Source organism: Triturus cristatus, chromosome 2_1, assembly GCF_964204655.1.
Source record: "Triturus cristatus chromosome 2_1, aTriCri1.1, whole genome shotgun sequence".
Taxonomy (NCBI): Eukaryota; Metazoa; Chordata; class Amphibia; order Caudata; family Salamandridae; genus Triturus; species Triturus cristatus.
The window spans coordinates 1,148,827,042-1,148,853,339 of NC_140581.1; the positions used below are offsets into that span (position 1 = coordinate 1,148,827,042).

The 26,298-nt window shown below is 43.3% G+C and overlaps 1 protein-coding gene across 2 annotated transcripts in view; it reads right to left on the reverse strand.

The window, feature by feature from the left end:
- Positions 1 to 2,607: 2,607 nt before the first annotated feature.
- The window catches only part of LOC146866492 (uncharacterized), a 123,838-nt gene continuing 100,147 nt past the window's right edge, over positions 2,608 to 26,298 (reverse strand). For both annotated transcript variants that reach the window (XM_085636586.1, XM_085636585.1), the window contains exon 5: positions 2,608 to 6,794. In XM_085636586.1, coding sequence (XP_085492712.1) covers positions 6,516 to 6,794 — 279 coding nt within the window. In that variant the 3' untranslated portion in view covers positions 2,608 to 6,515. The remainder of the gene's footprint in view (positions 6,795 to 26,298) is intronic.

The following is a 26,298-nucleotide window of genomic DNA, read 5'->3' on the forward strand; positions in this document are numbered from 1 at the left end:
AGTTCACTGTCTGCAAGAATGTAACCCATAGCAAAGTGGAAGCTTAGTCACTCGCTTATCTAGCCATCATCTAAAAAAACATATTACAGTGTGCATATAAATATGTAAACTGAGGAAAAGCAACATACAATTCTGAATTCCTGGTACAGACATTAACATGTAACAATAGGCATTGATGCCTGTAGGTTATGTGCACAAAAATTATCAATTCAGTTTATACTGAATCACAGTGTAGTGCACCATCATTGTTTAGTTACAAATAAGGATCAAATGGCAAAAGCAAAGAATGTTGGGATTTGAAACTGACCCAAATTACTTTTAGCAATGTTCATAAAACCACTAATAATTTTTAGATACAAAAAAATCTAACATCAATAGCTTCATGTAAATAAAGTTTTATTTTAAATAAATAGAGAAAAGTTTAATATGGATGAAAAATATTTGGATAAACACAACTTATGGAGCTTTTCCTTTGAAATATCTGTCCTTTCTGCTGCTACTGGGTGTTTCTGGTCAGCAAAGTGTGTTTAAATGCAAAGTGTGTTTAAGACTGCAGTACCGCCTAGTGTCTACGGGGGCAGAGCTGAGCAGAAATATAAACACACTTGATGAAACACAGGTCCCCACAAGGTAATTTTTTTAAAAAAGTTGTAAAAATTGGCACAGATGTTCCTGAAGTCATTGTTTTTTATCATTTAGAAGACATTGCCTTGTGGGGACCTGGGTTCAGGTCCCCACAGCGTGAGTGTGTTATCACACCCAAGTCCCCACAAGGATAGTCACAGTCACAGTCACAGTCACAGTCACAGTCACAGTCACAGTCACAGTCACAGTCACAGTCACAGTCACAGTCACACACACACACACACACACACACACACACACACACACACACACACACACACACACACACACACACACACACACACACACACACACACACACACACACACACACACACACACACACACCCTGTGCTCATGCTGCTTGGAAAAAAAGTATTAGAAATTTAAAAAAAACTAAAATATTATTTACTCACCTAGCCCTGTTCAGGATATCTGCCCAACGGTGCTTCAGCTGCTGCTAGGTGCATGTGATGCAAGTGCTGCAGTGCATACATTTCAACACTCGCCCCCAGAGCACCAGATGCCCCTGGCGAGAATGTGGGGGAGATGGCACTGCACCCAGAAAATGAATGCTGTCACCTCCGCCTCACTGAAGATGGGGCAGGGCTGCACTCCTTCCCAACTGTGTCACACACAAGGGGTGTGGGTGGTGTTGCCTGCTTCTGCAGCTAGGGAGGGAGGATTGGAGATGAGAGGAGTCGGATGGGAGGTAGTCCGATGGGGATGGGAAGCTAACAGGAGGACAAGTCAGGAAAATAAAAGTAAAAACAAAGTCACAAAATGTAAAATAAACATGGGGGAAAGTGAGACAGTAACGCATACAAGTAAACAAAACTTGGGATTGGGAACTGGGAGATTGGATGGGGGTGGATTGGGTTGGATGGGGGTGGATTGGGTTGGATAGGATTAAGAGGGAAGCAGGCAGCCAGCAGAGACAAACAGAAGAAGGCAAAACAAAACGGCTGCATCCTTGTGCACCACGTGGTGCCGCTCGTGTTGATTTTTCAGCGCAGAATGTGCTACTGGCATGGAAAAAGCAGCCCAAACGGCAGGTGAAGTATTTTCTATCCATTGGTGGTATTCCATGGAATCTTGTGACTTTTCGTAACTCAATGGAATTCCATGGAGTGAAACTCTGCAAGTTCCGCCCAGTCATACTTAGGATCAACAGAATAGTGCCAAGATCTTCAATACTGCTGGGATCACTGTGTGAGCTACAATTCATCAAAAGCTTTCCCTTAGGAAACAGCAGTATATGTAATGAAAAAGGTAATGTTGAAATTGAGAATGTTCTGCTGCCAAAGGAAAATATGTTCTAATGGAATAATGATGCAATTCCAGAGTAGCAGAGATCTTCTCTTAGAAAACAAATGCTTAGAAAATGGTATAAGAGGTAACAGAAGATTTTAAAGAGGGAAATAAGTCAGATCGTCCAAAGTCTGAAAAATTGCCTTTCATGGTTACTAGAAGATGCGATTCTCGCACAGTACAGGCTATTCCTGCAAAGAGTCTAATAATATCCAGGAACTCACTTGTACAAAGCCCTGGTGCCAAGATTGTAATTACAGCACCAGGAACCTTCAAGCTTGGCATCCTTGGTCCTTTCAGATGCGTGTTAAACAAAAGGGGCAAGCTTAGCATGGTAATGTTTATTTTCCACTTGAATAGAGGTCATCCAAGAACAAAAGATACAGTTGAATTCCAAAGGTGGTGAGAACAATAGATGCTATATTACCAAGGTGCAGGGGATAAACTGGATTACCAAGGCAAGCTCTTGAAATTCTCACACCAACAATGGCAAAGACAGTACTTTCACAGAACACATCTAAATCTCACTCTTATCTGTAAAAGTAATTGACATGATTGTATTCATAAAGGGAGATTTAAAAGAGGTGATACTATGGTTCTAATAACTTGAGATTGGATATATTTTTTTTATCTTATAATGTGATGAAATTTAGATCAAATGATACACAATATGTTCTTGTTTGGTTTATTTTTATTTTGTAGATCTAGATCATTTTATGCAATGTTTTACAAAACACTGGAAGTAGTAAAGTAAAAAATTAAATTAAAAAGTATACATGAGTGAAATACAATAAAACATGTAATGATACACATTGAAAGTTTATGTTCTGAGGAAAATTTACATTAAAAAAAGTGACCAGGCTTGCATTTTGTAAGAAATGTCAGGGTCAGAGTCAAACAATCTAGGGGGAAAAGTGCCATTTCGTAACTTAGAACCCAGTAACAGTGGACAAGCCAAGAAATCCCTGGCTTGGCTCGAGCCAGGAGGTTAGGCTATTTTACTAATAGGCCACTTGCTCCACAATGCTGTCTTGTAAATTAGGAACAAAACCGCCATCTAGGGGAGCTGTTGTAATACAAAGTTGGCAAAAAAACAAATCTTAAATGTATGTGTTTCACTTTCTAATGAAATTAGAATTGAAAGCAAATGCAGAATAGACGCAGAGCGAAAAAGTAAAGAAAGTATGTAACTACAGAAAGGTTGAACTTCACAGATTTGTCCCAAAGCCTGTGAACCACCAAGTACTGTAGGTCAATTTGTCTGAAAAATCTGGTTTACTGCTTCTATTGCGGTACACAGCTCCTTCTGAAATTGCATTGTTTGTTAAGTAAATGATGGTCCATGTTATTGGCATATAAATAGGACTCCTGCTTCCTCACAAATATCCATATACTTTGAACACAGCTCATATGCTTTCTGAATGTGTGGAGTTTGTTGGTTTGATTTATACTCATCTTGCAGACAATCACTTACCTTTGTGCTCCTGCTCACTTTGGGACTAAATGTAATTTTGTTTGCCTAACTTGTTTCATGTCTCTCTGACCAAGGGTCTGTGTGCGTGTTTCTTTAGCCCGGTCAATTCCAGGTCTCTTTGTCCCTTGGCTCGTTTTTGTGTCTTTGCAAACTATTTCCTGTAGCCTTGTCTGCCTCTTGCGAGCATTGTTGCCTCTACGTGGCCTTAACCGCATACCCCAGCTCTACTGTCCACGTCTGTCTCCCTTCTCCAGTATTTGTGAATCAATATTCACTGGACATTTTTTTTCCAGCAGTGACCATGTCTGGTTACCTAAGTGTTCAAATATATCTCAATAAACAATGTCTACCTGTCTTCCAGTGTATATTTGTCTTCCTGTCCGTGTTTGCATCCATGCCTCCTTGCTTTAATGTTTGCATCTTTCAGGCCCAATGACAATGTCCTTCTGCTATGGTGTCTTTGTCCACATCCCCTTACTACACCATCAGCCTCACTTCGTAACCTTCGTGTCAGACTTCCGGAATCTGGGAATAGTGGCCAGACTGGCATCTATCCGATCATTTTCTTTGCCCACAAGTCAGAGATGTTAGAGTCGTGGGTGCTATTTGTCACACCTGATTAACAAGGATAGGAGTTTGTGCAGGGGTTAGAAAACATCAACCCACTGGTAATCAGGGCCTTAGTCTTTGTCTCCCTGTCCAATCCTGATCTCCCTGAGCCAGTGTCTTTGTATTTTTCCTTTCCTTTAACAGGTGCATGTGTCTTCCCACCCCTGTGTCTCCCTGATACCAGTATAAGTAAGTTCGGTCTCAACGGCTAGTTTTTATTGTCCCAGTAGACATGTCTCCTCGTCTAAATATACAAGTTTTCTTTCTTTTGTCAGGTTGTTTAAACAAAATCAGCAGCTGAAGTTTCCAGGTGTGTGTGTGTGTGTATATGTCAGAGGAGGTGTCGAATTATATATCCGGACGGCTGCCAGTCTGGATGCCTGTGCTGCTGGGGAGAGTGTGAAAGGTCCGGTGTTGAGGCCAATTGCAAAACATTACCCAGAACCACTGCTCCAATCCACAGTTCAGTTCGTAGGTTGGATGAAATGCTACTGGGGGAGATTGCGCTGAAGCATCTGAGAACTGCACAGATTGCAAAATAAGGCACCTAGATTCTCTTATTTGGGACTTAACAAGACTAACAGCTAGAGAGCTGAAATTATGTGAAATTAATTAATTGAACACCGAGTTCCGTTGCAACATACTAATACTGCGGAGGAGAATCAGTAATGGCTGCAGCCCATACTCAAAGAATTGTAAGGAGTTCCCTCTTTTTATTTGGGAAACATGTGGAGAATCACCACCCTGCATGTTGGAATCCTAATGGTCACACAGGCTCGAAGGAAGGAGGATCGGGGCAGAGTACACACAACACAATTCTCCAAGCTACCTCACCCACATATATACTAAGCCTTCATGGGGCAGACCATCAATATGGATGTGTTTCCCTGTCGCGCCAATTACTGAAATATGATACAAGATACAACTAGTTGACTGATGTCAGTCATAGTGAGACAGTAATGCCTAGTCAACTCGAAAACTACCTCCATAACCATGACTATCTTAGGGTCACCAAACAAGTTAAATAAAATGATAAGTGAAAAGTGGATGATATTTGACCTGCAGTTTAATAACAAGGTACAGATGGTATAAAGTACAAGATGAAAGTACGATTTATTAAAACATCTTGCAGCATATTTCTATTTAAATTGTAAATATATTTACAATAATCTCATACGGAAACACTAATATAAGGCATTATTTCCTTCATTATTATTATATCTTATGATACAATTATGAAAAATATTAGATTTTAACCCCAAAGAAGCACCAGTGACATACAAAAAAGATTAGATAAGGATTACTGCTATATAAAAGATGTGTGTAACAGATTAGAACTACAGGAGCAGGAGGGTATCCAATAGATTTTGCCAACAAATCCACTTTGAGACTCATTACAACCATGCTTAAGGGATAGATCATGCGTTGTGGTCAACTATTCAAGAAGTGGGAAACGATTTTCATTTTCACTTCAAAGTTAAATCTGCAGTAGAACATGGTTTACGAAAAATAAAAGCTGGTAAACACAGACGTGATTGTGTATGCAGACTTGTGATTGCACAGAATTGTTTCTAAAACTGCACGTCACAGTGCTCCAAACACAAAGCCCTTCAGATTGACTGTTGGTCATCTGAACAACGTATCCATCATTAATTTACATTTTCCTGAGCCAATGCCACTTGTTTGCAACATGCAGATTAAAAGAGACACATCCTTGATTGTAGAGTCGCAACACATTCCAATAACCTACAATATTAACTTTCCTAGCTGAGTGCTCTGCTTCAACACAAAAATATAAACAACACAGGCTGATTTTAATCATTCAACTTACAAGAGAAACCAATTTGTCTTGTCGACTACAAAAACAACGTAATTTACTTAAGTGCTATAGATGATGAAAGCGAACTGTCAAGTATAATAAACGCAGCCAGGATTAATATCCACCCATTTTTGTTACTAGAGGTAGGCTTCATTTGCATGGTTACAACGTCATTCAATCATATTCAATCTTGTTTTTACAGGAAGTGAGAAATTAGTATCTTGAGTAGCTTCATGCTACTCAAAACTGGTTCAGGAAGCAAACCATGGACCATATATATCCGTTGCCTAATTTCAAAGTAACTAAGAGTGTCTCACGTGGCCTAAGAATTCTGCCAAACATACGAAATCATCTGTTCATGTGCCCTTCTGCGGTCAGTCAACTTCCACAATCTTTGCCTCCCGCTGCATGGCGAGCAAAAGAGCTATGACCCTGCGCAGGTCCAACAGCATAAATATGATAAGACCTAAGGTTACTTGCACAAGCTACACTTGATTGAGTCACAAAAACAGTATGACAAAGGCCAGTGTATTATTGATCTTTAAAATAAATGAACTTTAGATAAAGTATCTTGTGGTCAGAGGGAAAAGCTGGTAAACCTATAGACCTTCTTCTTTGTCACACTCTTGAATCCAGAATTTTATCATGTTCCACAAAATACTGCTTTATTTTTTAAGTTTTAAGAGGCCCCCGTTTTTTCCTTTTCTCGGGGCACTCTACCCAAACTGTAGAACTCTGTGTTTGGACGCATGTCAGTTAAGTGAGCAATGCGGTTTGACATAGCAAAAAAGGCAGAAATCATGGCTATGTCCCAGGCATCTTCACGGTCGAAGCCATGCTCCTCCAACTTCTTAAAGTGCTCCTCGGTTATATTCTCACAGCGAGTGATCAGGAGAGCGAAATTTAGCATTGCCTTTTCTCTTTCTCCAAGATCGGCCAGCTCCCAATTGACGATAACCTACCAAAGAGAAACAGATTGCTTAAGGATATTCACACTACAAAAACATATGTTTCACATTAATCAACTATGTTCAAGGTTTATGGTCTAGCCCTTGCATGGATTGCGTAGGCCACAATTAAATACTTGTGCTGTAAATTGACCCTATCAAAGATAAACACAACTACGACTCACAACAAATAATCTTCTTAAAAGTGTAACAATATTTAACACTTGAAAAGGTTCAACATAAACTTTAAGCCTCACATACCCTGCAAAAAAAACAAAGACAATTGCTTTCTACAACTTGGTGCACCCCAACACAAGTTTTAGAAGCCTGATATCCTACAGTATGTAGCCTCATCTTTGGTTGTCATCGGCATGTCAATCCATGGATAGCCCACAATAGTTAATTCACTCTCCTAGTCTTTCCTCCTACATACTGAACAGTTAGGACTCAAAATATAGGACCTACGGTACATCTTTAGGCACTAGAACCAGGCTTTCTCAGTCTGCACAGTGCTGATTCGCTGAAAGCAGCTGCACTGAAAATAACTGAACCATCCTAGCACCAAGCCCAAATATCTATAGAGTTTGACATGATGGAGAAAGTTTTGGGGGGTGACCGCATTAAAAGCAGTTGAGAGCTGAAGTAAAACTTGTAAGCATGCACTACCATTAGGCATAGTGTGGAGAGCATTATTACACATGAATAGAGTGTGAAACAATGGGTTGAAGCAAAACCTAAAAGGAGAATGTTTACTGGTAGAAAATTATTAAGTTGGTTTGTGATGCAGTTGTGCTGGAAGTCCTTCCATTAATAATGGAGCAGTGTGATAGATTAAGAATTGGGCAACATATCACAATCCAAACAAGCAATTTTTCTCTTATGCAGAGGTAAATCCTTACTCACCTAAAGAGGTCCTTTTACTAAAGAAGCCATGAAATGAATAGAGCGAGACAGAAAAAGAGACAAGATCGTTCTTTCCCCTGGACAGCTAAGATATCATCCTGGGCAAATGGATTAGATCACGAGGTGGCTCTTAGGATTTTACAAACTAACGCAGCTCCCCCTCTGGTTTTTGTAGTTTCAAGATTTTTCATGATTTAGTGGTTTTTAAGAAGACGTAATATTCTTACATTAATAGCGCCAGTTAGCTTACCAGATACATATGTGTTTTTTTAGGGTTGCAGAGTTTTAATTTATGGTTACTTAAAAAAAAAAATCATCTTTTTAATTAGATCATACTCGTTATATAGCTAATGAATGTTTTAACATTTGAATGTTTGTATGTTTAAGTCTTTTTAATTAAATAGTATCATAAAAACCGAAAAAAAGAGTAACATGATGATGATTAGACCACATACTCTGGCCTAACAGACAGCAACAGTACCGCTCTAGTGGAAGGCAGAGAAAAAAGGCTCTCCAACAGTTTCAGCACAAGGGTTGTTTTGTTGGCGGCAGCGAAAACGTGTCTGAGTCAAATGCACAATTTTAGAAGAAAAAGGATACATTCACCAGAGTAAGAAGCAAAGTCTGGTAATTAACACTACTTGTACTCTTTACCATTATGTTTGCTTTCTCAAAATAGTAATTCAGTTATTCTGGACCAGGGAGGAATCTGGTCCAGAGTTCGCTGGGCCCCAAGATGCAAGCACATACATTCTTGCTTCAAATGGAATGGATATCCCTGATCTAAATAAGGCTGGGGTTTTAAAAGATTATTAGAATTGATGACTTGCCACGCACAAGGGCTGGTTTAACATCTTATAAAGAAAATGACCTGGTGGTTTAATTAATGTGTATTTTAAATTCTTTAGATGAGACTTGAACATCCCATAAATTTCCTGTGTGGAGAGAATGAATTGCGTCTTTTATAGACAGTCATTTAGCCTCACCTCTAAGTTGAGAGCATTTTTATCCTAATCCATGACCCATCTTGAGGAAAGCAGTTTTAATAGCCAAGCTGGTTTTGTGAGACCAAATTCTAGACACAGCTGGGCCTGTATAATATGATTTGGGTGTTTGGATGTTAACAGATAGACCAGTTAATTGCCAAGACCTAAGTGTTTTGCCATCTTCTCCCCTGTAATTTCAAAGCCATATTCTGTAGTGGGTACAAGCTTCACTGCCATCACCTTCTGTAGGTGCTCCAAAATGGGACAGCACAAAGTTCATGGGAACTGTGGAAATCCTGATGTTGGGGAGGCAGCCTTTGACTTCACGGCCTCCGTGTGCGGAATAAAGGAGCGTCTAGAGTAAAATACCACTCTGAGATACTTGTACTGTGAGGTACCCAAACCGGAATCCACCAATAGTCCAAGAGCCAGGTGTTCTAATTTTCTTCGTAAATGTAACTACTTTGATTTCGTAAGGTTTACTTCTAATTTGTTCTGCTGTGTATAGGTGGAGAGGCTGTTTAAAAGACGCTGCAGCCCTACCGCGTCTGACTCCGTGGAAGCAAATTGTTGGTGTAAAAAATGTGGGTCATAGGCAGACCGAGTTTTGGCGGACTTGCATTTAAGGAATTTAAATCAAATGACAAGTCTGAGATATAAATGTTGAACAATAACGGGGCGAGAACACACCGCTGCTTCAAACCCATGGTCGTGTACATCCTCCGTGAGAGTTTAGTGCCGTCTCCCATCTTTACATGGAGCCATGTATCAGTATACAAGAGCTGAATTGCTTTCAGAATGGTGGTTTGAATCCCAGCGTTTCTTAATTCCAGCCATAGTAAATCACACAGGATCCTATCGAAAGCTGACTTGAAATAGACGAAACAGGTATACAGCGTAGTTTTGGAAGCAAAGGCGAATCTCATACAGATGTTAAGGGCAGCAAGTTTTGACATCGTGCCCTACCCTGAGTAAAAGCCTGATTGATTCCATTGTTAATATGGAAATCGAGGTGTTCATTGATAAAAATGAAATCCAATTGTTATTAATAGAATCGCCCGTTCTGAAATCCACATCAACTTATGACTCGCAAATATTTAGTCAAGCAGGCCCTGAGATCTAGGCCTCGGGTTACTAATTACTCGGTCACAGATGGGAAATTGCGTAGCTGGCAGGCAACCACTGGGGTAGGAAACTCTTGATCAATCCCACAGAGAAGCGCAGCGGCATTACAATGGTCAGAGGAGACTGCCCCAATAAAGCACACATGGCTGGGGGAGAGGGGGTACGTGTGCTCCTAAAAACACCATAAAAAGTCAGATGCCTTATGAGTTAGGAACACATAATCAATCAGGACCTAGCACACGCAGTGATCACACGCTTCCCATGCCAGTCATCTGGACGTTGTCCACTGGCCACAATGAGTACACGTGAGGTCGAGATACACCTGTAGTAACAATTTAACCATTAATTTATGACTCCCAAGGCAGCAACCAACATTCTTCACCATATACGGTACACCGGAACCTTTTTAGAACCTGTTGTGTATTGTATAAAAGAAGGACATGTACTGATTGTAAATTGAGACAGTCCTCAGACCTCGTGCCTGTAATTCTTCCGCCGCCGTAACGTTTAATTAAACAGACTGTTCCTGTTTTGCCAAACGCCTCTTGCATTCGGTCTTTTAAAGGATTTCGAACTCAAGCAACATTTTGGCAATCCGAAGTAAGGAGAACCTGCCCGGACGGATTCACATTTGCACAACAAGAAAAGTGGGCAGACACCGTAATTGATTGGAAGTTGAATCAGCCGTCACAGACGATATGAGACTACATCCGAATCTATAACATAATCTAGAGCATACGGTAAATTAGGGAGAAGCATAAAAAGATAACCTAAGCGCCCTGTCACTGATAGGGTCTGGCATATTATTTTATATGTCCTAACTAAATCATTTGTAAGGTGGCCTTGGAGGCGTTTCCGCGAAAGTCACCTTGGTTCAATAGATAAGTATGCTAGTTAAGGTGAAGATAGCCCTTGATGACTCCCAGGAAGCAGATTTTTGTGACACAGCTATCCTGATTGGGCAAGTTGACACCTCAGTCTCATAGTTTTTTAGTTCAAGGTTTTTCCAGTGCTAAAGAGGTTTCTTAACACCCATAGTATCTGGAAAGCACGTGGAAGGTACATCTGGCTTGACCCTGGGCATTACAGGATGGAATAATGATAAAGGGAAAAAACAAACCCACGAAACTGGGGGTAACATGGGTGGCCAAGAGGGGACTGTGATTCCAAAGTTATTACGATATGGTTTCTATGATTACCACCTTTGTCTAGGAGGGGAAATTTTGCAGACTTTCCTGCTCACTTATGAAAGTATTCCATGCTAGTCTTCTCTTTCTAGAGGATAATATGTGATTAGAAAGTACTCATTTTTTGACAAACATTTTTTCTGGTACCATTATTGAACTGTATAATGTATGTGACGTTGCATTAAATGTTCACTGAAAACTGTTGTGTGAAAAACAGACTGTGAAGATATTTAATTTTTTTTGTTTTAAATCTGTTTATTGAAACAAGAGGATAACATACAATTAGAGACAATGCGACCCCATCAGCATAGCACAAAAGAAAACCCTCATCAGTCAATGTGAGTGCCAAGAAACTACAAATAAAGTAAAAGCAGTAGAACAAGCCAAGGGAGACAATACCTTTTCTCTTTCACCCGTATCACGAAGGAAGGGAGGTAATCCTAAGCAAAGAACCAGGTAGCTTGCTACTGACCCTCCTTGAGGGTACAGACTGTTCCCCCCCCCCCCCCCCCCCCCATATCGGGCGGAACCAATTGGAGGCAGCTGACTTCATTAAAGACTGACATAGGCTTGTCCGTGTCAACATTACTAAATAGTGCATATAAACCAACATGATACATAACCTGCTCCCCTGGGTCATACGTTAAACCACTTGACACTCCAACGTGAGCGACTGCTGAGGCCCATCTCCCCTTTTGAACAAGAGAAGAGAAAGAAGGAGAAGAGAAAGAAGAAAAAGAGAAGGAAAGAAAAAGGGAAGGAAAGAAGGGGAATGAAGAGGGTAGAAAATAAGATCAAGACACATACCCTTGTGAGAGAACATGAGGAAACATCCTAAGAGTGTCCTATAGCTGGAATGGGTCCCGGGACCGTGGATAGAGGGATAGGGGAGTCCTCTTCTACAGGGTCAATGATTCAGGGGTGTCCTGTCGATGGCCCTCACATAAGGATGCACAGCGTCTTCAAACAGTTACAAAGCTCGAAGTCTAGGAGGGACTAACCTGGAGTACTCCATCTTAGAGAAGTGGTGTATGAGTGGTTGCCAAACGCGAGTAAACTTTGCATCTGCACGTTTAAGACGTGCAGTGAGCAATTCAAGGGCTAGAACCTTCCATAAGTGGAGGAACCAAGTGGCCACTGGAGGAGGGGGGGGTTTCTTCCAGAATAATGCTATGGACTGTCTGGCTGCTCCCAGCATCTGTAGTATTAAACACCAGTCTAAGTACTTCATGGCCGTTAAGGCCGGGGGTCTAATGCCTAGCAGTGTAATAATCGGGGAAGCGGGAATAGGGAACCCCACCACATCTTTTATATGGCTGAGGATCTCTTTTCAAAACATTTCCAATCTCTGGCAGGACCACCAGATGTGGAGAAAGTCCCCTCTGTCAGCCTGACATCTCCAGCAAGACGGAGGGAAATTTTGTAGCATCTGATGCAGGCGAACCAGGGTAAAGTACCAACGTGACATAAGCTTGTAAGCTGATTCGCACTGCGATAAATGTTCGGTATTTCCTGCCATAATCCGGCACAACTCTCTGGGTCTATGTCCTCTCCCAAGTCCAAGCGCCATTGCTTTTGATAAATATGAGGTAGGAGTTGTTGTGAGCGTTGCAGGACAGAATAGGTGCGCGAGATCAGTCGCCGTGACCCATCAAACTGGCGCACTAAAGTTTCAAAGGGTGTGAGCTTTCTAGTAGCTCCCTGAGTAAATGCCGGCTCTAGCAGCCAGTGGCGTAGCTGATAATACTGCATCCGAGCACCCTCTGTAAGATGGAAGGCTCGTTTGCATTGATCGAAAGAAATAATTTTGTCCTCTTGAAACGAAGATACTATTTCAACATATCACATATTCACCCTATGTTGCAATACTACATATGTATTATTTTGTTTTTATGGAAATTCTTGTTCAAACTGTTTGATGTAAAAACTGTAAGCACTGAGCTCCTAGGATGTAAGTTGTAATAGTGCACTATGTACAACTGCCCCTACGATTAAGCAAACAAAACTAGACAAACCTCATTTGAGTTGTCTTATCCAAATGACTAAAATTGCCATGAATTCCTCATTAAAGCATATGGAAACTAGGTTCCCCAAACAGATAAAGAGAACGAATAAGTTTTGCCAAGTGTGGAATTTACACACAACGGCACACACATTTCACTGGCCTAAGGGGGGAACATTTGACACAAACAGAAGTTCTAATAGATAACCCTGCAGTACCAGTTATGAGCAATGCGTTTGCACCTCCCCCACCATATGCAGGGATGGATGTACTCACACCAGCTCCCCTGCATTAGGATATTCAAACCCAATAAAAGTAGAAGTCGATGAGCCCCCCACCGAAAGAAGGACAGTTAGGTCTAAGTCAGAGAAATCTGAAAGAAAGCGAGCCCAGACCCCTCCAGGACAGCCCAAGTCCTCAAAAGGTCCTCAAAAATTCGACTTCCCATCCGCCACTCTTATAACGTGACACCTCAAAGATGGGTAAAATACACAACCCCACTGGTTCAGGCGAGCGTAAACAAGTGTCAGGAAAGTTTGTGGTGGTTCTCGATAGCGACTCAGTGAGCTCGGGAGATGATGGAAGCTCTAATTGCCTGGAAAGGGTTAACAATGGTGGGGTTACAGGGTTTGCCCAGGTAGCTGAGGAGGAAAAGGAGTGTGAATTTGAGGGTGAAGCCAGGCTAACGAAAAGCAGTGCGCACCTCTGAGCAAATAAACAGGCCAGACGGTGTGAGTAAGAGAGGCGGGAGCTGATGCTCTTGAGAGAAAGGGGAAACAACCGTGAGTCAGAGCGAGAGTACAGGATAGCGCACTCTTTTCATGAGGGAAGGGCGAGGCAGAGGGTGCAGTGCAGCAAAGTGTCGGAGGTAGATGAAAGGCTACTAGCAGGGCTCAGCGCCACACTGTCCAGTCAACAAAGGAAAGGACCGACCATGAAATAAAGGAACAAGGCAGCCTGGTGCTTACCCACTTGCAATGCAGGAAAAACAAAATGCCACCTGTGCACGAGAGAAGCAGCGGCAAGGATAAGCGCGGCACCACATGGGTGCACAACAAAGATAAACTAACCCCAAGGGAGATAATAGCCTAAAAGAAAGGCAGGACTTCTGCATACCCGTTTTGAAACCGGTTAGCAGATTGGACTGAGGAGATAGACCAATATGATAGGTCTTGGCTGAGGGAAGGATCGTTTGAGTCAGAGGAAATGGCAGTAGCGGAAGATTGCATCAGGCATGAAGGAGGAAACCCTAGTTGGGACTTCTTCTTCATGCAGCAATGCCTCGCAAGATGGGAACGCTATGTTGAGGAGAAACCCGTAGAAGCACCGAGAATGAGAGTGTGCCCGCTATTTCAGAAGGGCACACCGGGTATTGTATAAGTGCCGTGGGCCTAGATGGACAAAGAAAGGTTGAGAACAAAGTTACTGTCATTGCTAGATGGGGCAGGGAAATGGATTACATGAATTGAGAAAAACACCGCAGGTATCAATCAGCCTAGCCATAGGAGACATTAAGAGTCTGCTCAGCAGCCTAACCGAGGAGTAGGCTAACACAGTGTTCACCCAAACTCACATTCCAGCAATCACGCTAACAAATACCCAGCATGAATGGCCGCATTTTATACGCACAGGCACCAGATCTAGACCGCTCTAAGAGAAATATTCCCTGACCACCCAGATGTAGGAGGGTTGATGGCCGAGACTATGAAGCTGGAGGAAAGCATAAACGATTTCCCAAATAGAATGAGGAAAAGATGGGGACAAGAAACCAGACAGCCGTAGACGATACGTGCCCACAAGTCACATTTTTCTATAATATTTTAAAGAAAGTGTTACCCACTGAGATACAGAGAGAGCTGGACAGCGTAGCTGGTTTAGATACCAAACCCTGGTGGGAGGTACAAGCTCATATACTCCATTACCATAAGAAAAAGCAAGAAAAGGATAGAAAGGAGCAGACCCAAAGAGACATAGCAAAATTAGTGCAGCCGTGCAGATGGGGGCTCCACCAAAAAACTTCAGAGGGTTCAAAAAGGTAGTCCTGGAGCATGAACAGGTTATGGTAGTCGAGGGTAGGGGGGGATGGACGCAACCAGACATTGGAGTGCGCTACTATTGCCGTAGGTGGGGACATCTGGTAGAGGCATGCCGAACAAAGACATACCATGAGCAGCAGGGGTTAGAGAGCCAGGGCCAGCGGCCAAAAAAACACATGTGACAGGATATGATTACCTTACCTCCTCAGTACCAAGCACAGGGTAATCAGAACGCATCATACACTCAGTCGGGGGGAGGTCTGCCGGTCACCACACAACGGCTTCAGGGATCAAGTAATTGGGTGAGCACGTGGTAGCAGCCACCACAGATAGAGAACCCAGCACAACAAGGCCCAAGGCCACAACCTGCATAGTGTGGGGAGGTAGCGCATTCACACAACCACAGAGACAAAATCCACAGTAAAATAGACCACACAGTAGATGAAGACCGGTAACAATAATCCCAGCGACTTACCCCACAGTAGTTTACCTCTGATGATAAAGATGACCAGCATCTCCCTACCCCCTTTTCCAAAAAACTGTGTCAGAACAGAAAGGTCTACAGACAGCATTGGGGGTTCTAAAAGGTTTTTACTTCCTCCCGGAAATTCAGGGCTTCTGTGGGCTGTGTCGATCAGGTGTTCACACTAAGTTCGGCATCAATGGTGAGTCCGTGGGAGCACAGAATAATCAGGTTGTCTAAAGTTCTTATAAAAACTTGTCTGCCCTCTGCTGCTGATCCCCTAGGGCAAGGTTCACAGTTTAAAATGCAGTAACCCAGGTCCCACAGCCAAAGTCTAATTGGACACATTTTAATCACCAAGCCAAAATTTTGGTCCCCATTTTCTCGGGCATCATGCCTAAGCTGGACATTTCCTTCATGGAGTGTAATCTCGACAGCGCCCCTAAATGCGCTAGAAACCTCCGCATTGGAAGCCCCCTTTTTGTCCATCTTCAGTGACAGGAACAGGAGTCTTGCGCCTGGGATGGTAAGACCATAAAACTCCACAGCGCCCACACGCAAGAGTCAGTAAGATAAGATACCTCAGTCTAGAATGACCATATGTCATATCTCACAGTTGCCCGGACCGTCACGTTTTTTTGGTCATCTGTACCAGCAGATTTTCCTGGGTTTTTGGAGAGGTTCCACTCAACTTGCTTTTATGAGTTTCAGTGCAGGAATAGGCGCTAGTCTTTTCAGAAACCAGTTTAATTGGCACCCATAATAGTTTGTGTAATAGCTGTATTTAATTTTCAAGCTGTCCTGCATCCCTCTGCAATGTGAAATTGCAGTTCAACTTCTATTCATATGAGATATACCGATTTTTTGGCTTTAGAAATCTGGTCACCCTCTCTCAGCATAATGATGAGTTTGAGACTCCATCTGGGGGTTCCCCCAACCTTTCACTATCCCAGAGATCGAGAAGATAAGCACAAATGTCTTTAGGCAATTCACGGTTGTATCTGGACTGAAGAGTTCATGAGAAATCAGCCATGAAGCTAGGGACAGCAGGAACACCAGAAATGCTGATAGAAAGCGGAATGTGGTCTGAGGGAGAGGGGGGTGCTAGAGACAGAGACGTCCGAGCCTCTAACCCTGCTCCAAATTGAATGGATGGCACTGGGTGCTCCCCTTGCAGGCGCAACTCCATTCCAAGCATCACCCTCTCACGATGCCCCAAATTTGCAGGATTCACCAGGAAACAGTCGGTCCTGACTGCTGACCCCACTGGGGGCGGTATAGGGGAGAGGGAAGAACCACAGGGCAGCCTCTGACCCTCTCCCTGTAGGGCAAGGGAAACAATGAATAATGCGGCTCAAGGAAACAACCAAAGCTAATAGAAAAACTGCCCAAAAATTTGCCCAATAAGACGATTCCAGATAAAGTGGGGGAGGGGATTTTGATATCAGCCAAAGTCAGGTAACTTAGGCCCACAAGGGAGGGCCATGTTGCTCACCACATGCCGGGAACAAAGAGATGCACAAACACCTGTTCACGAGGCATATGGCAAGCACTGGCAACACCAAATGACAACATTCCCCCTCTTCCATGTACGTACAGTGATAATATAAGGACTGAACTACACAACTCATAGCAAGAGCAAAGGTAATGTCAAAAACAGGAAGCCCCCAGCAGGGAAATGGCCTCGGGATGGGGCCGCAGAGCAACCACGCTCTTATGCACGCACCAGGCGAGGCACCTTTGGTAAAACTAGTGACACCGATAGAACTCTTGCTAAAGCCACAGTTCTTGTCTTGTTATTTGAGGATGGCGTGTTCGCACTGAGCGGCTGAATTAACAGATTGATGCGTTTGAAGCCTGCCCGTACTTCTAGATATCCAAGTGTGCCCTGATCTAAATATTGACATCCAGTCTCTATCGGTGACTAATTTAATTTTTCTGGGATCATTCTAAGCATTATCACTTCCGCCTCCTGGACCGTATTGATCTTTCTTTCGGGGATAGAAACACAGCAGACATTGATAGGTGTGTCTGTCCCACACCATTGGCCCATCCTCGCCCTGATGAAGGTGTAGCCCTGGCTGGGGCCTCACACTGAAACGCGCGTTGGCGTTTTTTAAGGCTACTGGGTAGTTGAAACCTCACCACCCATACACTGTGGATGCCTACTGTCATCTTTTTATTCAATCTATATATGGCAGATTTATTATGTTGATGACTTTCCTATCCTATGAATTTTATTTGTGTGTTCGGATACATAGGATGCTGTCGTTGCGGGGTGTATGATAGTATGATTGTGGTTTTTGAATGAGATGTGTGGGACAGAAATATTATACTTATTTGAATTTTGGAATGATGTTTTGCAATATACATATGTATATATAAGAAAATGGTGTTTAAAAATACAGAAAAATAAATACAATTGTTCAGTTTGATTAAATCGCATCTTTGTTGGATTATTGTCTTTCTCAATTCCTGTGTCAGTCTGCCACGCTGGGTGGTTGTTATTAGGACCCGTGACAGGGCCTTCCTTGAATAATTTTATCAGGTATTCAGTTTGTTGGTTGTCTCTAAAGCCACAGTTCTATCCTTCCCTGTACTCCTGAGAGCACTTCACAAACATACCCAACACTGATCTCTCCACCGAGAAGTGAAATGTCTGAGAAAGTCCGAAAAAACCCTAGCACGGTTAGAAGGGGGGGGGGGGGGCTCAACTGCTTGTACAAATAAGATCTGTCTCATAAATACTGTTATGGTAATCGCCCTTACTCCCCTAATCATGGAAAGGCTTATCCAGCAGGGGCCACCTTCCGATACCTCACCAGATCGCAAATGGTAGGTTGGTGGAATCACACCCCTGGGTTAAAATACAGGTTCTCCAAAACCATTAATAATGGAGCGTATTTAACTAGCTGAATTAACAGTAAACAAAGTTGTTTCAAAAACAGGTAACTGCAAAAACAATTAAGTGCACCAATGCCGGCATATCGTCAACCCCTCACGACCCAAAGAAAAAAATGACATTGCGGAACATGTGCCAATGGAAAGAGGAAAATAAAAAAATAAAAATCAGTCCTCAGCGAGGGGTCTGCTTAACACCCAGCGGCCTCAAGGAGGAGGGGGAAAGTGCATGGGTGAGTCGTTCTAACGTGCAGTCGAGCCTTCCCATGGCAATGACACCCTTGAACTAAAAACTACAAACTTTTAAAAACTGCTAAGAAGGAACACAGCCACCGGAGGAGAACTGACAACTCCCAGGAGACCCATACCTAGAATTGCAGTGTCGCAGCAAAAGGTATGTATCATCTGCCTATTATGGGTAGTCCTACACTGGAGTACTATAGAGGAACTGCTGAGTCAAAAGAAATTCGCTAAAGGGGAACTACAGCACCTGCATAGGGACCTCTCATACGTCACCTACAATTGCACCAAACATAACACCAGCATCCCACATGCACTGTATAGTTCTCTTTTATATAACAAATGGCCACAGTCGGCTCTCAAGCGTCAGCCAGGTCATGTTATGTCCGCTCATTGATCCCACTTGCTGTAGGCGCAAATTGGCTTTGCTTGTCCCAAGAAGTAGCTCCTGAGAAAGCAAAATGCCTTATTCACCTCTATCTATGCAGAATAAGTGCCAAGATCCAACCCAACAAGATAGAACCACACAGGTAGTTGTAAACATAACCCGATACAACACAGGGGTGTGGAATTTTCCAAATAATCTAGTTGTCCAAGGGACAAAATGCCACTGAGATCTACATGTCCTGTAAAATCCACTTGTCCCACCTACCCCCGTTCCACAACAAACCAAAGGGCTCCGGCTGACAGAGAAACATTAATATATGTTTGCTTTATTAAAATCAGTAAACCATTGAATGCTGTGCAATAATAATGCTAAAGGAAAACTTGTCAAGCGATATTATAAATCCCTTTTCATCCAAACATATAGAAATACAACAATAAACGATCTTGCATGGCACAGGAATCTGCTCTAAAACTAGTACTTCAACAGTTATGATAGATGTGGCCTTTTATGTCCGCACACATGCTTTGTGCCTCCTGTTGTAAGCCAGAGATCAATAGCTCTGCTGGGGTCATAATCCTCAAAGTTGGGTCCTTCTACCTTAAGAAGCATTAGGTCTTGGAGAACATCTTGATTTAACCGTGTTCTTAGTGGATTCTTAATGATATTCATGGCAGAAAACACACGTTCAGCTTCTGCTGTAGATACACTGAATGTGAACATCATCTCCACAAGCTTTAATATATTAGTCAACGAGTAAGGTTTTGTTGCTAGCAGGGTGGAATATGCAGGCAATACAGGAATACCTTTGGTCTGAAAGCTTTTCATATGGGTTTTAAGTCCACAAAACTCCTCTACAATTGCTAACCTCTCGTCTGTGGTGAAAAGTACCTCAAAATGTTGTACAATTGCCTCAATATCAGAGAGCCCATATGTATAGAGCTCCTCTCTACTTTCTGGCCACAGTGTATAATCAAATGCCTGAAAACCTTGAACTGGCATGCTATTAAAATTTTCAAACCTCTTATCAATGTACTTAATCATACTGTCAATGAGTTCACTGTCACTTTGGACTGTTGCTGCTGGTGGGCAGTGTCCTGATAAATTTATTTCCCAGCCATCAGTAGAAATGTGTCCAAACTTCTTTTCTTCAGGGTGGTACAGTTTTTTAAACTGCTGCATATATTCACCCAGCTCACTCTTTAGGCCTACTAGGGTCAACGCACACCTCTCTACAGCAGGTGGAACATGCAATAAAAGCAGTTCATTAGACTGAAAGAATTCTGAAAGCTGAGACACTGGCTTCAGAACATCTCTCAGACTGTAAAGGTTTTTTATAAATGTAAAACTAGTAACAACTGAGAGGTACTTTTTTGCCTTCGCAGCAGAATCATCACTACCAGCTGCGACCTGTCCCAAGTGTAGAACCACTGTCTGCAGGTTTTGTTGCATGGCTGCCAAAGCCCTGGTTTTGCTGGAAACCCATCTAACCTGTTTAATATCAGTGAAATGTGCAAAGTTTTCATCAATTATTCTTGAAATTTCTTTGGCATCTCTTCGCCTCTTAGGACTATACCAATAGAATTTGAAAATCCATTTCAAAGTTTGCTCAAACTGACAAATAGAGGGATGGGATTTTACAGCATCTAGAATCCCAAGCTGAAGCTTGTGAGCTACACAATGGAACGGAAGAAGAAAAGGAATGTCTTTCTTTAGGAGTGCTGCAACCCCTCCCTTAGATCCCATCATAACTGCAGCACCATCGAAATTGACAGCTATTAGTGATGGACCTGGATGTTCTGCAGACCTTATATCTACTAAATCCAAAGATAACCTTTTAATTCCTTTAACTATACCGTCCAGAACTCCTTGAGCATGTGCATGTTCAAGTGGAACAAGATCTGCAAATAGAGTGTAGGGTTTCCCACCATTGACTACTCTGACCAGCACAGTTTCCTGTTCAGTGATTGCACTATCTGTACTTCCGTCAGCAATAATGCAGATGAAGCGAGAATTTGAAACTATTTTTTTGATGTCCTGTCGAAGTATATCCGCCTCACATCTTATGAACTCTGTGGCTTTTTCGCGGTTTGCATAATTTTCTCCTATATCCACACCTGCTTTCTTCATAGCCCTACATAGGGTGTCCATGTCTGAGAGTGGCTTACCTTGTTTTGCAATTAGGTAAGCATTGTTAAACAAGATGGTCAGTTTCTTTCTTTCTGTTTCCTTCAGTTTTTGCAGTGCTTGCATGATGAGGGGCTGCTCTGTAGGGACACTGGAATTTGAGGTACTCGCTGTAGGGGTCTGACATTGCAAAGTGGTTTCTTTCATTTCCTGGCGGTGCCATGAAACACATGTCATATGTGCCTTACTACTTTCATGAGCTCTGATTGGTTCAATGCGCAACTGGTCACATCCACTTAAGAATGCATTCCTACCGGAACCCGAATAGCTGAGTGCTATAGTAGGATATTTTTGGCAAATAGTGCAGTACATTTTTGGTCCTTCCCCCTCCGGACTTTCCTTCAGGGCTAGCCATGGCCAGGATTCCACCCAGTGTGACTGAAAAACTCGTTTTCTTTTTTCAGCGTCATACTTTTTGTTCTTAGTTATGTTAGGATTCTGTGCAGTGCTACACGGCCCAACGGCCTCAGTTGTTTTTTTTGGGTTTCCTTCTCCTGGGCTATCTTTATCACTGTCTTTACTTTTTTTGAATCCAAAGCTAAATAGACTTTGTTGAGACATATTTGCCTGTCAACTGGACAAAAAGTGATCAAGTATGAGACTACTTAATTCAGTTTAAAACTCACTGTCCACAAATGTTGAGTTATTTATAGCAACAGACTTGTCTTTTCTCAGATAGGAAATTACGCTAAATCTTGAATGAGGTTTCCTCCTACATTTTTCCAAACTTCGAGAATCAAGGGTTGCTGCTGCCTGCTGCAATGAACCTCTATGCTGCCTCTATGCTTCGTAGTGATTCTGTTTCATGCAAAGTTGTGAACGCACAGCTGGTGCTACACTGGCTGGCACTCTAGACCTAGAAGCCAAGAAAAGAATGTACACTAAGAACAAGGATTTGAGCTTTGGAAAAGTACAAGCTAGCTTTCATAAACTTTAATGCAAAACTACCATCCATGTTACCAATAAAGAATAAATGAAAAACATTAGAACTGACTGCTTGAGAAAGATGATTGATGGAGTAAAGGAAAGAATGAACAAAGAAAATAATGAAAGGTAAAAGAAAATAAGGCAAAAAGAAAGGAAAGAAAAATAAAGAATTAAGGAAGGTAATAAAGAAAGGAAAGGAAAAGGGAAGATAAACAGGAAAGGCAGAAAGCCAGACGTGGTGAGCCCTACTCCTTGCGAATCGGTAAGTTATCGAAAAAGAAAAGAAACAGCAAAGTTGGGAGCTTCCTAATAATAAGAATCGTTTTTTCGCCAAATGTACCCTCTTTGCATTTGCAACTTTAATCAATTTTGTAATGTATATTTGTCGGTGTGTTTATGCAGTTCTGGGCTGAAAGTAATAGTTCACTATTCTATATTAGGACAGTTAGGACTCTTTAAGTTATAAATTACAAGTCACCAACGGATGTCTCTACTGAAAGCATTAATCTGCAGATCTGTTTCCATCCTATGCACTCTCTGTAATCGACTTTGTACATGTTCTTTACCCCCTTACGCACTTTCACTAACTTCACCGAGGTCACAACCTCAACTATACAACTCAACTATACAACAGGGATCTCCGCTGGCGTTTGTGTGTTTATTCATGCATGAGTGTGCGTGTGATCTGTGTTTGTTTTTCACTATTGACATCGCTGTACAGGGGGCCTAAAGCACTTGGCAAGGGGTCTCAGACAGAGAAAAGACACGTAGGAGGTCGTGAAGGGTGGAGGTCGCACGCGCAGCATGTTAGCAGCAGTGTACGATGGCGGACGTTAAAACCTGGTGGCCTGCCATACTCTCCTGCCAAGAAATACAACTGACTTAAAAACACAAGCCGGCATTGAGGAAGAGTCGGAGCAGAAGAGCGGCGCCAACGTGCGCATGTTTTATGCACAAGTACACAGGGAAAGTACAAACAGGAAGGAACAAACCTGTGCCCAGATTTGTTAGGATCAGAGGTAGTCTATGGAAGATGAAACGAGGGGAGTGCAGGTCCACCGATGCAGAGAAACGTATGGCCTTTAAAGGGAGAAAGACTGGGGGGGGGGGGGTTGATCTACGTGCACCGGATGCAAACGAACCTAAGGCATATAAAGGGGAGGAATTGGGGGTTATACCCCAATGCAAAGGATCTAACTGGTAAATGTGGTTACACATCAATCGAAGCAAGGTAACGCCTAGCCTTGAAAGGGAGAAAATGGGCGGGGGGCGGAACGAGGCATTAAACTGATTCACACCCATGCACAGAAACATGTGGCCTGCGCGGCCTGTGATGGAAGAGGGGCGAGTTTCGGGTTCAGACTCTGGTGCAGAGGTCGAGGAGGACGGTGTTTCGAGTCCACATCCACCGAGGCACCAGAACCCCAAGCTTCACTCTAACCCGCCGGCTCATCCCGAGATGTGCGCCTCCTAGATAAGATAGCCGGGAAACAACGCCACCTAAACCACAACGATACAAAATGTGACATTTAATTATTCTGCAGTAGCCTGTAGCCTGGAGGCAGATTAACATCTCAGTAGTGCAGCTGCCAACACACGCCTCGCGGGAGGTGTGCGACTGTCTGCTGGGACCGCGGCGACACTTGAAAGCAAAGAGAGCACAGGAACGAAGCTCACGGCGACAACACACGTCCAAACACAAAGAGTGCCCGATATGCTAGCTAAGCTCGCTAGGTCAATGCACCTGATGCAGGGGCCGGCTAACCTCACCCAGGCGCACTTGATGCAGAGATAACCTCACCCAGGCGCGACCTGCATTTCCAGTGTTGCCGACCTAGCCCGCCATCTTCTATGGTCAATGAAACCCATACCACAGCAATGCGGTTGTGGTGGAGTTTTAAGAGCTTTGGTAATTGGTGGCTATCCACGTTCCAGTTAGTGCAAAGATAGTGGTCTCTTAATTGACACTGACACACAACTTTTTTTTTTCTGTCTTGACCGCACATACCTATAACTTCTGAAGAAGACGGACCCACGAGGCACAGCAGGGCAGGGCGGGTGAGCTGCGTCTGCCAGTAATGGCGCGGAGGCTACGTCTGCGAAAGCACGTACGTACGCATGTACGTACGCTCTTGGGCGAAACCATTGTCCCCGCATTAAGCAGGTGGCATTTGCAACCCCCCCCCCCGTACTTTGCATATCAGTTGCCGCGCTAAGCTGCAATACGCGGTTCATAGTATTTTACACGGCCAGACACTATCTTTCCCACATCGTCCGCGGCGACCCTGGCTACTGATAACGGCGCACCAGGGGGCGCCGCGGCACAGTTTGGGAGCCACTCTAACGTGATTAAAAATATCTAAATGTCTACATGTCCGTCGGACATAAATAGACAATAAATCTTCTTGCCCGTGAATTAAAACAACATGGTTCGGGCGTCGGGCGATATGATTCCCCCACCCCTGCAACACCAACCCAACAGAGCTATACATCCTCAGTGAACCCACGGACAGCCAATACGAGCTGGAAAGGATGCGTAGGAAGGATACCATAGGGGGAAGATATCACATGGCCCGCGAATTCTTGTAGAAAAGATTTTTGGGAGGTTACAAACTCCCCAGCTCAGTGCACAAACACGTCTGCTCCAGCATCCATCTGTGGACCGTGAGTGGGCTTTAGTGTATCCGGGGTGGTCTTCTTAAACAACAAGTGATTTTCCTACATCAAATTCCTACGTAGGGTCATCCAACTCGTGGATAAAAAGGGGAAAGGGTCACATGGGGAAGGGTTTAATGAAAGTATGACTACCAGATGACATCCCTACTGGATGGCACAAAGGCATTCGATTCCCTGGAATGGCCTTACCTCTTCACTCCTCTATCAAGACTTAGCTTAAGCTCATTATATGTACAACAAATTCGGCTGCTTTACTCTATACCCACTGCCTGGCTAAGCGTAAATGACTTACTTTCGGCTACATTCCCAATTACCCATGGCACGAGACAGGGATGCCCCCTATAACCCCTTCTCTTTGCTAATGCGATGAAGCCGCTAGCGGCACGCTTAAGACAACACCACGTGACCAGAGGTATAGGGTTTACTCCAGAGGGCTGTTCATCTCATCATATGCGGACGACATCAGACTCTACATACATGACCCTAAGGTGAACTTAAACCATGTACTACGAGAAATCACTACATTTGGGGGTTCTGTCTGGTATCCAAATTAGTTGGTCCAAATCAACACTATTTCCTCCAACTGATCACACCCATCCCCTTGCACTGGAATATCCCCTAGCATGGGCCCAAGGCCCTGTCTAATACCTGGGGATTCGGCTAAGCTACAATGAGCAAGGACTGTGGAAGATGAACTACAGATGCACAATAACCTGGCTTGAGGAGAAGATAGCCACCTGGTCCAAACTTCCATTATCAGTAGTGGCAGGATAGTGGTGGTGAAAATGATTGACCTCCCAAAATTATATCTTTTTGTCACCTTTCCCTCCCGCTGAATCAGGCTCTGTTCAGAAGTCACTGCTCACTCATGGTCTCCTTAGTCTGGGTTGGCAAACAAGCTTAGGTTTCCTGGGAGCTCCTCACACTCCTGCTCCAGCAAGGGCGATGGGTGCACCGGATATTCCTTGATATATATATATATATATATACTGTGCATAGGCTCAGCTCCTTCATCACTGGCTATATCGGACCCCATTTCAACCTCATGTAGCGGTTGAAAAAGACAGAGCTGACCCCATCCCCTTGCAAGTCGCAATATACCAGGCTCATAAAAGCACCAGAAATGACATTAATACAATTGAAACATTGTGCTGGTCCTGGGAGGGTTTGCGCAAAAGAGCTGGCAACATGGTACTATATGCTCCGCCAATCCAGCTGGCTAATAACCTTCAATTACATCCATTGGTTGATAAAGGCAATGCGACCAAAGCGTGACCATTAGGCCTCAAAACATTTGCGGATGCATATCCCGGGGGCACATTTCTGGATTCCCTTGCCTCAGCAAGAAGAACTCGGCCTATCCTCTCGGATTTTCTACTCTATTATCAAATTTGAGCAACATGCCGCTAAATACACAGTACATTACCAAGCCCTCCTTCGGCCCTTGGACATATGCTGACCGACCCATCCCCACGCAGACATATCACACGTCTCTAC